General features: G+C 41.1%; 1 protein-coding gene across 3 annotated transcripts in view; it reads left to right on the forward strand.

The window, feature by feature from the left end:
* Positions 1–13,209, forward strand: part of scn1lab (sodium channel, voltage-gated, type I like, alpha b) — a 70,784-nt gene that overhangs the window by 3,335 nt on the left and 54,240 nt on the right. For all 3 annotated transcript variants that reach the window (XM_070544258.1, XM_070544257.1, XM_070544259.1), the window contains exon 2: positions 9,349–9,668. In XM_070544258.1, coding sequence (XP_070400359.1) covers positions 9,402–9,668 — 267 coding nt within the window. In that variant the 5' untranslated portion in view covers positions 9,349–9,401. The remainder of the gene's footprint in view (positions 1–9,348; positions 9,669–13,209) is intronic.

A 13,209-nucleotide genomic window follows, 5' to 3' on the forward strand; every position in this document is an offset into this window, starting at 1 on the left:
GTTAAGACCGTGTTGACATTGTATTATTTATTTATCTATCACTGCTTTTTCATTGTTTACTGTAATTATGTTACTAGCTAAGTTTTTTGTATTGGATTTTTGGAGGTCACCTCAGGTGTTCAGGACCCACGCTGAGGTCTTCAACCTTTTGGAACTTCATCTGGCTTAAAATGGACTAGCGGCTGACCTCAGGGTTGTTGGTTTGATGGCTTAACTGATGGTTGTTTATAAAATAACGAGTTGTTTTAGGACAGCTGCATCACTTTGGTCATGGGTATGGGGGCGACGGTGGCAGAGGAGTTACATGTTCGCCCCGTAACCGAACGGTTGCAGGTTCAGTCCGTGCTCGGTCTGCTGCTGCTGTTGTGTCCTTGGGCAAGACAGTTACCCCTTCTTGCCTGCTGTTGGTGGTCAGAGTGGTGGTGCTTGTGCATGACAGCATTGCTTCTGTCGCTGCGCTGTAGAGCAGCTGTGACTATGTTGTAGCTCATCACCACCAGGGAGTGAATGTGTGTGTTCATGGGTGAGTTGTGTTGTAAAGTGTCTTGGGGGGCTCTAGGACTCTAGAAGGTGCTGTATCAAATACAAGCCATTCACTGTTGCAGTTGGAGTAGCCTTTAGCGTTAGCGAAACACCCAAAATAATTCTGCCGGTGATCAGATTATGTACCATGATCCACCTAATCTGTTAATCTGAAAGTCAAACATCAGATTGTTCTTTCCTGTTTAGTTTTAAGTACGCAAGTACAAAGCAATACTACAACAATCCGATTTTTTTCTCCAGTTTTTGAACTCATCATTGTTAAGAACGAATTCACTCTGGGATTATTAGATCTTCCATGTGAACCATTTAATTACAGAATCTGAAGTTTTTAATGTCAATCTGACATAAAAAGACTAGTGAGCCCTGGACAAGAATTAAATATCAATATCTACATTTAAAGCAGAGCAGGCATGTTTCTGGTTAGCTTAGCCATCCCGTAGGGCATAAACTGTTCCTCTAAACAGAAGTTCTGCTAATTAAACGGGAATTATTACACATCAGGACATTTGGATTGTCAAAAATATCCTTCTACGTATTAAATGTATCCAAGAATCAGATTAAAACTCTCGGCATTTCTGACACAATGACCCAAAAGTACCTCAGCTCAGGAGGTGGTAGGCGAACTTAAACACTTCAGTAATGGCAACAGGAGCGCATGGGAGCGAATGGAGCTAGAGAGCAGGAGTGCAGCGGTATCATTTAACAGGAGAATCAGAAAAACGGGGCCAACTCTTTACTGAGATTGGGATTAGCAAACTAGGAGCAGGTGAGCTGACGGGGAAATGGGTGCGTGTGATAATGACCGGAGATGAGGGAAACACCAAACTTAACCAAAAACAGAAGCAGATCATGACATGAACAAGTCACACTTTTGATTCACAAGCAACAAAGAAAGGCAGCTACTGATGTGTTACCTTTATGGGAAACACTTGTTATCACTTAACGTATCTTTCTGGAGTTTTCCCCTTTCAAAAATCATGATTTTTCAGAAATTTGTAAAAGTGATTTTCTTACCATGTAATGTGATATAACGTAAACAATGCGTCTTTTTTATTTATTTATCTTTTGCTACGCAAGCCCCCCACCCCGCAGCCGACCAGAACCAACCAATAGCGTTAAACTACCGCTTACATGCAAATTTAAGGAATACCTCGGCTGATGCAGAGTTGATGAACTTTTCACGGACAAGTAAGTCTCTAAAATATAAATATATGAGAACACAACGTGACATGAGAATAATACTCGTAAAACAACGTGTTTTAGCTGTTTGTCGGCTACTTAAGCACATTTATAAACAAGAAACGTGAAGTCGCCATCTTAAAAAACGGAAGGAGAAATTATTTGTGTGATACGCTCCTCAGCCACTAGATGGTGCCATCGGATAAGAGAAATAGTCCGGAACGAGACTTTAAGTTCAGTGTGTGTTAAATAAACTACCAACGGGATGACTTAAGAGGTATTCCATTTGCATCCATTAATCTTTAACTTTGAAAATCACATCAATCATTATCTAATTAGAGACAGCTGGCTCTTTTTTACTGTGAATCCAAGTTAACATCTATTTTAGCTTTTCTGTCAATCAGACAAGTTCAGGGTAAAATGTTGAATTCTGCGATAATCGGGAGTTCTCGCTATGCCCGACATCCTAAAAGTTCATCAAACATCAGCCTGGAGCGAATGTGTGGTAATTGGCCTGCATTTGTATAGTGCCTCTTTAGGGTTCTACAACCCCCCCACGGCGCTTCACAACACAGCCAGTCATTCACCCGTTCCAACACACATCCACACGCTGGTGATGATGAGCTACAAGGCAGCCACAGCTTGCCTGAGGCGCACTGACGGAAGCAAGACTGCTGAACACTGGCGCCTTCGATCTCTTCAACCCAGCGTCTGCAGGCAATGTAGGTTAAGTGCCTTGCCCAAGGACACATCCGCAGCATTCTCTATGCGATGACCCTCGTCCCCTCGGTCCTCCTCGTCATCTTTATCTGCGCCTGCTGTCCCCACCGCCGAGTTTCAGCACCTGGGACAGTTTCCAGAGCAGCTCAGTCCCCCTCCCGGGCGGTCCAGGACCTTGGAGAGAGGCGCGCCAGAAACGGCAGCAGCTGACCCAAATCAGCCATCAAGCAGCCCGCAGGACTTTAAAAGAGGAGCAGAGCAGACAGTGGAGGAGATCCAGAGCTAGTCTGTGATTCTCCTGAGCTTGGTTACGATTTCCTTGCTAAGGTTAATCTGTGGCGTACGCTCGCTTAGGGTTTTCTGTGGGAAATAGGCTTAGTTCCTCATTTGCAGGTTAACTGACAGAGTGTCAGTTTCTCATTTCGGTGTTTTTGTCCCCGTTTGACTTTGAGCCGGCGATTTTTTTCTGTTAGGTGGTTTTTATTTAGTTCGGCTAAAAGCCGTTTTTCGTAAGCAGTTAACCGCTTACGTTTTCAGTTTCCACCTTTTCATCACCGTTTCCCTGTTGTAAGCCTTATTTTATTGTTTTTACTCTCACCACCTGGTTATTTATCCTCACACACACTCCTCCACCTATTTTTCTGTGTTAGTCCCCTCGTCCTCCTGGACGTTCAGGAGAGGACGTGACACTCCAGCAGGAGCGGGATCAAACCTACAACCTTCCGATTGGTGTGAGCTCCAAGAGAGCAGTTTATAGGACTGAAAAGACTAACGATCAATGTTCTTTTTTCATTTTTTTGTCCTAGAACCCCCCAAGGCACTTTACATTACAACACTCATTCACCCATGAACACACACATTCACACACCTCTTTTGTTTTGTCTCAAATGTGGAAAGGGTACAGGGTACGATGGGTATAGAAATACATCATGACCACTCGGAGCGAAACCAGCCAACTATTCGGTTTAAAGATGGTATTTACCACTTTTCTGAGATTTTAAACAAATCTCAGAACGTGTTCTGGTAAAATCTTTATTCACATAGGTCGGAGCAACGTGATCATTCAGACTACCTGCTCCTCAAGCGAAATGTCAGAACTGATGTACGCTACCTCCTGTTGGTTTTGTGACTTTTAAAGTAAAAAGCAGGGTTAGTTCTCTCCTCCTGGGAGGTTCCTGCTTCCTGGCAGAAACGAGACTCGCATCTGAGCCCGATGAGACCAGGAGGCCCTTGAGCAGCCCCTGATAATAACGCTTCTTGTTTACGTGCCTTTCTCCATTTCCTGTGGGAAAAGGACGTGTCTCTGGGTGAGAGGGTGGTAGGTACTTACGGCTGTGGGCTGAGGAGTCTGGCTGCTGCTGATTGGGGCAATAATCACTGTCAGCCGCGTTTGTTTTTACTTAAAAGCTGCTGTTAAAACTGTTAATTGACTTTTGTTTCTAATTTGAGGAAATAATTAACTGCAGAAGAAGAGGAAACAACATTTTATATAGCGCCTCTCAAGATAAATATCACGAGGCGTTTCACAAGAACAAAAAGACATGAGAATCCAGGGTGAGAGCTGGGTCAAAGGTCACACCAAGATTCCTGATGAAGGGTTTGGTGTGAGAAGCAAGCTGACCAAGAGAGTCTCTGACTTTGGGAACCAGCTTGTCTGGGGCACAGATGAGGATCTCAGTCTTATCTTCATTCAGCTGAAGAAAGCTCCCAGCCATCCAGGTTTTGATAGAGTCCAAGCAGGTGTGTAACAGCTGCAGCTTAGACATCTCATGGGGCTTAAAGGAGATGTACAGTTGGATGTCATCTGCATAAAGATGGTAGGAGATTCCTTTGAAGGAGCTCAGGATGTGCTGAAGAGGAAGCAGATAGAGGAGGAAGAGCAGAGGCCCCAGCACAGAACCTTGTGGGACACCGTGGGTAAGAGAGGTGGTAGAGGACCTAAACATGGAGACGGCCACAGAAAAGGAGCGCTCAGAGAGATAAGAGGAGAACCACTCCAGAGCAGATCCTGATAGGCCTACCCAGTCTCTCAGCCTCTCCAGTAGCAGGTGATGGTCAACAGTGTCAAAGGCTGCAGTCAGGTCCAGCAGGACCAGAATAGCAGCAACAACAGACCTTCTCTACCTCTACACAAGCCCCGTTTTCTATTAAATCAAAAGCTGAAAAATATAATTCATGAGGAGAACTGGTCTGATAATCCTCATAAATAATCTTTTCCCTCACTTGTTTCAGCTGTTTACCTTTAATAACCTCCATCCTGCCTCTGAGTACTCAGAGAACCTCATCTTTAGCAGACATGCTTCTTCTGCTTTTCTGGACTCTGAAATAGCTTAATAATGACAAATTTCTGATTGCTCATGATTTCCACGTGAACCCTAGCCATCAGTCACCAGTTATAAAACTGAAAACGTCAGACCATTGTGCGCAACAGAAAAGGGATTAGTCACTCGGCCATTAGCATGCAGAACATGCTCTTGTCAATGGTTTTCTCTCTTTTCCTAGCCTCATAAACCTTTTTAGAAACCTCATACCAGCCTGAGTTTATGTATGAATCACCAAATTCTGATGTGTGCAGAAGCTTTTATTTGTAGATCGGTTGTGAGAAATGACTGTAGAACCAACAAAATCAATATGTTTTAAAAGTATGGCAAGGTATGTAAAAAGCGTTTTGATAAACATTAAATCATTTATAAAAATACCTTGAATTATTAGAGATGCGGCCTATAAATGTGTAGATTTAACCCTGCCCCTCTCAGACCCTAGCTAGCCGCCTTCCCCCACTCTGCTTTTGAATATATCAGAAACCCGGCAACCTAAACTAGACGGCCCATTTGATAACTCACTCAACCCTGACCGGGAAGCCCAGCCCAGCCCCACATCACATGCACAGCCTCCAACCCGACACACTAAATCTAATTCAGGCGTCTATTCAGACCCATCAAGGTGGATCAGTGTCAGTTCCCCCATTCTGCCTCTGGACGTTAAAACACAAGGGTGCATCAAGCTGGTCTCTGATGGGTTTAGGGACGTAGAACGTCTTGTTTACTTTTAGGAAACACACTTTTGGGGGGGGTTAAAGTGACTGTGTGTATTTTTCCTGGTGATGGGGGGGCAGTAGATAGCTAAATCGTTGCAAGCAAGCTGTATTTTTGTGTTGGAGTAAGACCTTACCAACGGATGCCCATTAGGGTCAGAAAACCTTGGGGAGTGCAAACTTTAGGAAAATAACGAGCACATCAGACTTCCTTTCATCACTGGCAATGAGTGAAGAGGTAAATGTGTAAAACAACATTTAAGAATGGTGAAAGTTTTGTAACCGTTTGTTACAAATCAGTAAATGGACTTTCTCCTCATGGGCTCCCGTAGAAGGAAACATGGCATCTAATATGGAGTCGCCCTAAGACTTTGGGTGTTTCTCAATGTCAAGGCACCTGGCCTTGCAAGGCAATGTCCTGCGAGGCCAGGTGCCTTGCTTACGAGGACGCTGTCCTTCCTTGGTCAAAGAAAACGGTTAAATGGAACAGACTTGCATCACGTGACCGCGGCTTCCACGGTGGTCACGTAACGTCACGTGACACGGGAGATAACATTATATTTTATACGTATTAGTTTCAATATAAATATATAACGAGCCTTTTACTTATTAAATTGTGTATATTTATTAAATTAAATATGTGAGTTACTACCCGCTAGCCACCGAAGCTGCAACTACTAAGCAGCTAACGCCTCGGTAGAAAATGAACATGAGAAAACTTCTTGGGCGTTCCTGATGACGTATCTCCTAGGCAACCAGGGCGGGGCCAATACATCAAAGCGAGGTTCCTTGGCATTGAGAAACACCCTTAGACCTGCTTCCATGTAATTTTAGACCTAATGGACTCGACACACGGGAGGCGACATCGCCTCTCCTCCATTCATTTTCAATGAGACATGCGCGACAAAGCGATAATCGCGGGTCTCCCTCCTACCAAGCGAAACGCGAAAAACGTGCGTGTGAAATTTTGCGCTCGTGCACGTGTCGTGCACAGGCGACCCAGCGACGCAATCCCAGAAAATATTTTCAACTTTTCATCGCTGTCGCTCGGACGAGGACCAATCAACGGAGGTTTCATTCACTGACCAATGAGCGGACAGGATGCTCCGTACACCTCTGAGCAAACATGGAAGAGAAGTTGATTATTATTATGTTTTATAGTAAAATCAGAAGTAAGACTTCACACAACTCTAACAGCACCTTGTGAAACATCATATCTACCGCTTTATTAACCCTGAACCGCCTAATTAACCTTAATTCCCTCCAACCTGACACAGCCAAACAAAACAACGGAAGTTTTGATTTCGCCATGGAACAGAACGCGTAGACGGCTTTGCCGCTGGCGCGGATCGCCTCCCGTGTGCCAGGTAATAAAAGCAACAGCGACAAATTTCGCTGACCGCGGTCGTTTGTCGCCTCCCGTGTGTCGAGCCCATCATTTTTTGGGTGTATGTTACGAAGCCGTCAATATTTGTCAACAACTGGGCTTCTTTTCATTCATTTTCAACAACATTTTGATGGATTTTTCCAGAGATTAACGGTTAAAAACTACACACTGTCTTTTTAAGGAATTAATTATAAAAAATGTTTATTTACATGGAGTGTAACATTCTCTATGGGCTGTAATTTGTTAGCTTTAAACATCATAGAACTTTGGGTAAGCTCATGAAGTTCCTGGTCTTTTCAAAGTAAAAGTTTAAAAAAGACAAAATGGGGTCATTGAGGTTCAGGCATTAAAGCTTCGTTGTTTACGTTTAAGAAACATTTTTCAGAATTTTTTGTGTGAATGTTTAAAAAAGCGTTTGCCCCGTAGTTACGTCAAATATTCATTTATCCAGACAGAAATCGCTAGACTGTGTTACACTTTTCTGTCCGGGATGCATAGACTCCCTACCAGAAGGAAGCACGCTCCCATCCGTAAAACCACCAGAGTGAGATTTGTAAACTGTAATTAAAAGGATGACGCTGGTGTTCCAGTGGCTGATGACATCATTGGACAATGCCTACAGCAGAGAAGGACTGGACAATATCTTGACTTTAAAAAGAAAGTCCTGCATGACCCGTGTGATCAAACTCCAGTGGATGCTTTTACCTCAGCAAATTAACGTATGATGCAATAGCAGTGTAATCAGGGTCCGAAATTAACACTCGCCACTCGCCAAATGCGAGCAAATTGCTCCATTTGGCGAGTACATTTTTGAGCTCTACCTGCCACCTGGCGAGTAAATGTTTGCACCAAATTAGTTATGCTTATCAGTCATCTTCCATGGATTTCTGATACTCCTCCCGCCTGCTTGCAACGTACACAAACGTACGCGAAACGTACACAAACGTACGCGAAACGTGAGCGCCGCATCCAACGTCATTTCCACCTATCCCATTCAATCAGTTTATCAAGTTAGCCGTTAGCTTCGTGTTAAAACTAGCGGTGAAATGTGGCGGTTTTTAACTGGAGTCAGCCAGCCTTCCAAAAGAAAACTCGTCGAACTGGGAGAAATACCGCCAGGACCAGTGGCAACCAGAAGATTTTGTGAAAAGTGGCGAACTGGAGATGGCGGAGTCGTGAGACAATGGCTGCATTATAATGGCCACGTAGCGTCGCTGCCTTTCACAGACAACTGGCCCTCGGCATTCTTCAAATATCCATTAAATGCCCATACTTCCGACTTTGTCTTCTTTGAGGGATAATAAATGTCCCGAGTGCTGCCGTCTCCTCTGGCCATTATTTCAGCTTTAGCTTAAAGAAAGTTTTGGTCTTAAACAACAAAGTGCGCATGTGCCGCCGGCAACTTCAGCAGATGATACGGTGGCTGGTAAGGGTCACCGCGCCTACACCGCAGCCACAGTAATCCACCGAGATAATTGTTTTTTTTAAAAAAAACAAGACGGTTATTATTATTGTCAACTTCTTTACCGGGGTTTACCGCTACACCGGTTACCGTGACAACCCTAGCCCTGACACACTTTCAGATCTTCTCATGGTGCAGCTGTGTTCTCCAGAGATCAAGGCCTAGGACCCAAATGAGGCTGTAATGCTTTGGCACAAAGACGGTGTCAGAAGCAGGAGGCCAGACTTCATGGACAGAGAAAACAAGGAGTCTGACTAGATTTCAATGAAAGAGTTCATAAAAACATCTCTAAAAATAAATAAATAAATAGTAAAAATGACAAAAGAGTTGTTTTTCTTATTAATTGATGTTTTAATTATTTTGTCACTCTGTTTGGAATCAACATAATATAGAATTACATGCTTTAGGTCGATCTAAATCATTTAGAATTTTGGCCGGTAGATTTTCATCATCTACCGGCCAACTTGGCCGGTGAGTAAAAAATTTAATTTCGGACCCTGAGTGTAATCATGAATGATACGGACCACAGGTGCATCGATTTAAATGACGCTGCATAGATTATAGAGTGCATAGATTGATTGAGATTATAAACGTATACCTATGCTTTGACTCTTAGCAGCTTTTGATGTAAATACTTTACTGGAAGAGGAATATCCGTGTATCTAATATCTAATATCTAGTATCTAATCCAGCTGAAAAATATAAACATGTTAAGTTTTGGTGCTTATCGCCCAAGCCTAGCCCAAAGGAAGCAGCAGAATTCACTAGTGTTCACAGAAAGGCTGTTGTGATGACATTGTTGACACTCATACTTAATGATGTTGTGTTGAGGAGACAACAGGCCATGTTCCTGCTAGGTGCTGCTGCTGGTAACACTCAGAGACCTGCCTGAGATCACTGTCCTCATTAAAGGGGCCACAAGCACGCCCTGATGCAGCATGGTGTGTACTGTAGTTGGGTTGATCTGTGACGGCTGCTGGTTATTTACAGGTCCTGACTTGTCATTTCTCCCCCCCCCTGCAGCTTTCTTCACCAGCTGAGCCCCTCGCTGCCCTCTGAAGGAGCAGGATGACAAGATGGCACAGCTGCTTGTACCGCCCGGACCAGACAGCTTCCGCCCCTTCGTCCCCGAGTCGCTGGCCGCCATCGAGAGGCGCATCGCCGAGGAGGAGGCCCGGAGACCGCGGGCGGAGCGCCGCAGCGACGAGGACGATGAGAATGGGCCTAAGCCCAACAGCGACCTGGAGGCGGGGAAATCCCTGCCCTTCATCTACGGGGACATTCCCCCACCTCTGGTGTCCACCCCTCTGGAGGACATCGACCCCTACTACAGCAATCAGAAGGTCTGAGTCAAACTAAACGTTTCACGTCTTTATGGAACAGAAGCATGATTTCCTCTTCGTTCATGTTGGTATCGACCTGAAGACATAACGAAACATCACATCGTAGTTCTCAGTTCGTGTGTGACTTTTGAACGTCACAGACGTCCACTTTTTAATGCAGTCGTACGTGGATGAGCACAACAGATCTCCCATCTCAGTGTTGGACAGATCTGATCTGATTTTGAAGTGAACTGATGCATCTAGATTTAATCCTAATACTAAATATTTACAGAGCCGCTCCACCGATCCAGTCTCACTGTATGCGTTCATAAATCAGTCTAAAGAGGTTAATCCTCTCATCTGTGGTTTCAAAGCATTTTGGAAACTCCCTCATGAGCCGTCCACGAGGGGCAAACAGGTATGACGTCCTGTCATGTTAGTTCTGTAATCCAACACCTAACGATGACAACAATGGCTGCACGAGGACTCGGGACTTTATCTAACCTCCTGAAACCTCCGAGCTTTTGTTTACGCTGCTTTTTTTATTTCACCTCACACAAAACAGGCATTCCTTTTTTTAATCATAATTAATTAAAGAGATTGAAAAATTAATGTAAAAATAGTTGTTGTTTATAAAGAAAGCAATTGTAAATTAAATTATTTAAAAAAACTGAATAAAATAGCAGGTATCAAGTGTGATTTTTGTGATTTGTTTAGATTGGATTAAATCTGAAGTCTGAAAGCTGGAACTATGTTCACCTTGATGTGTCCTTGTAAAAAGGTCATTTTATGGCTCATTGACCATCAACCATCTTCAAATATAATCTAATTCTTATTATTACTGATAAGGATTTATGCACTTTTATGAGCTCGGCCAACCACGTCTGTTAGCTTTGTTGTTTTAGCTTATGCTAACAAACGCTAACTTATGCTATGTTTTATTACTGCTAACCTGTTCCCACAAGATCCTGATCTCAGACCAGCTTTATTGGTGATCTCATCTATTTATACGCTAAAGAAACGGATTTTTATCTGACGTTAAACCCACGTTAACAAGTGAAATAATAAATGAAACAGTAAAACCACTCTGGTGATGTTTTTTACTTAGCCTGATGTACGACTGCAGTTTAACAGCTTAAGCTTAGCCTAGCATAAAACAATTAGCTATCATTGATACATTTAAAACAAGAGGATGGTTTTAGTACTCGTTGTCATCACTACGTTCCAGTACTTAATGTAAAACTGGTCATTTAGCTTCCTTGACCCCAGAATCAAATTAGCATTTTATTAGCATTTAGCCTTCCAGGCATGTAGCTCAGCCGACCCTTACGAAAAAGAAGTATACTTTAAGTATTTAATTTCAAGTATACTTAAGTGTACAGAAGTTTATTTGCATACTTGTTCTTAAAGTTTACTTAGAAGTGTACTCCTTGGGACTAAATTGGGCCGCTAAAAGTATACTTGAAGTATACTACAAGTATACTCCAAAGTAATAATTTAAGTTTATTTGTAGTGTACTTCTGATATAATTGAGTATACTTTTCTCTTTGAAAGTATACTTAAAGTAACCTCACAAGTGTACTTGGAGTGTACTTCAGATATAATTGAGTATACTTTTCTCCTTGAAAGTATACTTATAAGTTTACTTGTAGTGTACTTCTGATATAATTGAGTATACTTTTCTCCTTGGAAGTATACTTAAAAGTAACAATATAAGTTTACTTGTAGTGTACTCCTGATATAGTTGAGTATACTTTTCTCATTGAAAGTATACTTAAAAGTAACAGTATAAGTTTACTTCTAATAAAATTGAGTAAACTTTTGCCCTTGAAAGTATACTTAAAAATAAACTTTAAGTAACATTATAAGTTTACTTGTAGTGTACTTCTGAAATAATTGAGTATACTTTTCTCTTTGAATGTATACTTAAAATTATACTTAAAGTAATAATATAAGTTTACTTGTAGTGTACTTCTGATATAATTGAGTATACTTTTCTCCTTGGAAGTATACTTAAAAGTAACAATATAAGTTTACTTGTAGTGTACTCCTGATATAGTTGAGTATACTTTTCTCCTTGAAAGTATACTTATAAGTTTACTTGTAGTGTACTTCTGATATAATTGAGTATACTTTTCTCCTTGGAAGTATACTTAAAAGTAACAATATAAGTTTACTTGTAGTGTACTCCTGATATAGTTGAGTATACTTTTCTCATTGAAAGTATACTTAAAAGTAACAGTATAAGTTTACTTCTAATAAAATTGAGTAAACTTTTGCCCCTGAAAGTATACTTAAAAATAAACTTTAAGTAACATTATAAGTTTACTTGTAGTGCACTTCTGAAATAATTGAGTATACTTTTCTCTTTGAAAGTATACTTAAAATTATACTTAAAGTAATAATGTATGTTTACTTGTAGTGTACTTCTTATATAATTGAGTATACTTACAGTTTTGAAAGTACACTTTACAGTAAACTTGACGTAATATTCTTTTAGTACATTTAAGTATCTCTATTTTTTCTATAAACACATACTGCAAGTAACATTTAACATCTGCTATTTGCTTACTACCAATACATTTAATTTCCACTATTTACTGATACTTTGTCTTTATGCAGAGAAAAAAAAGTAAATAAAATAGCTAAGTCATTTTGTTTACATTTATTAAACAGAGAGAATTAGAACAGAACAAAAACAGACCTGTTTACCAGGATTAATCAAAGATGAGAACGCAAACTGTTCTGAACATGACGCGTTAATTCTGTCCATTTTGAAAGACTTTTTAAAAATGCCTTTAAAAAATCAGTCCATTTTATGGATCCACTTGCTTGGTTGTTGATGCCTTTTTGAAGTTTTCATTGTTGCATTTCTTTCGTATTATTTTTCTTACATCTTGAACGCGCAGAGATGGAAACTTCAACTGAGCATGCCCTGTGAACACACAAAGCAAAAAAATGAACACTTGAACTGTTAGGTGAACTCTGACACCACAAAATCTTTACAGTTCGTACACTGTAAACCCGAATAAGTAGGCAGAACTCAAAAAATGTAAGGCAATCAGTTGCCTCATATTTTCTGAGTTTATAAACTCAGATATTTGAGTATATCAGACCATAAATAAACTTAAATATTTGGAGTTTATATTAAATATATTTTCAAATTATGATCAAATTAAAGTTACTGATTAAGCCAACTCAAACAGAAAATAAAACAAAATTTGAAAGAAACAATTACAAACGCACACTTTTGAAAACTGGACAACAGCAGTGTGTAGTCTTTCTTTGAGTAGGTGGTTTAAAGCAACATCAGGATGCACATTGATTCAACATTAACAAAATATGAATTACACTAACCACTATCAAGTAAGTCAGTGAGTACTTTATGCCATTTGGCATAAAACCAGTTGAGTATTGAATCGGATTAGCCTATGGGATAATCCGATTCAATTATTCACGCTAAACTAAAGCCACAAATGAGTTGCCAGACTCAGAACGGCTGGACGAACAGAGAAAAGGTAAAACTCAACTGTTCCTCCCACTGTCATTATGGGTGACCCCG

This window comes from Nothobranchius furzeri, chromosome 14 (assembly GCF_043380555.1).
Source record: "Nothobranchius furzeri strain GRZ-AD chromosome 14, NfurGRZ-RIMD1, whole genome shotgun sequence".
Taxonomy (NCBI): Eukaryota; Metazoa; Chordata; class Actinopteri; order Cyprinodontiformes; family Nothobranchiidae; genus Nothobranchius; species Nothobranchius furzeri.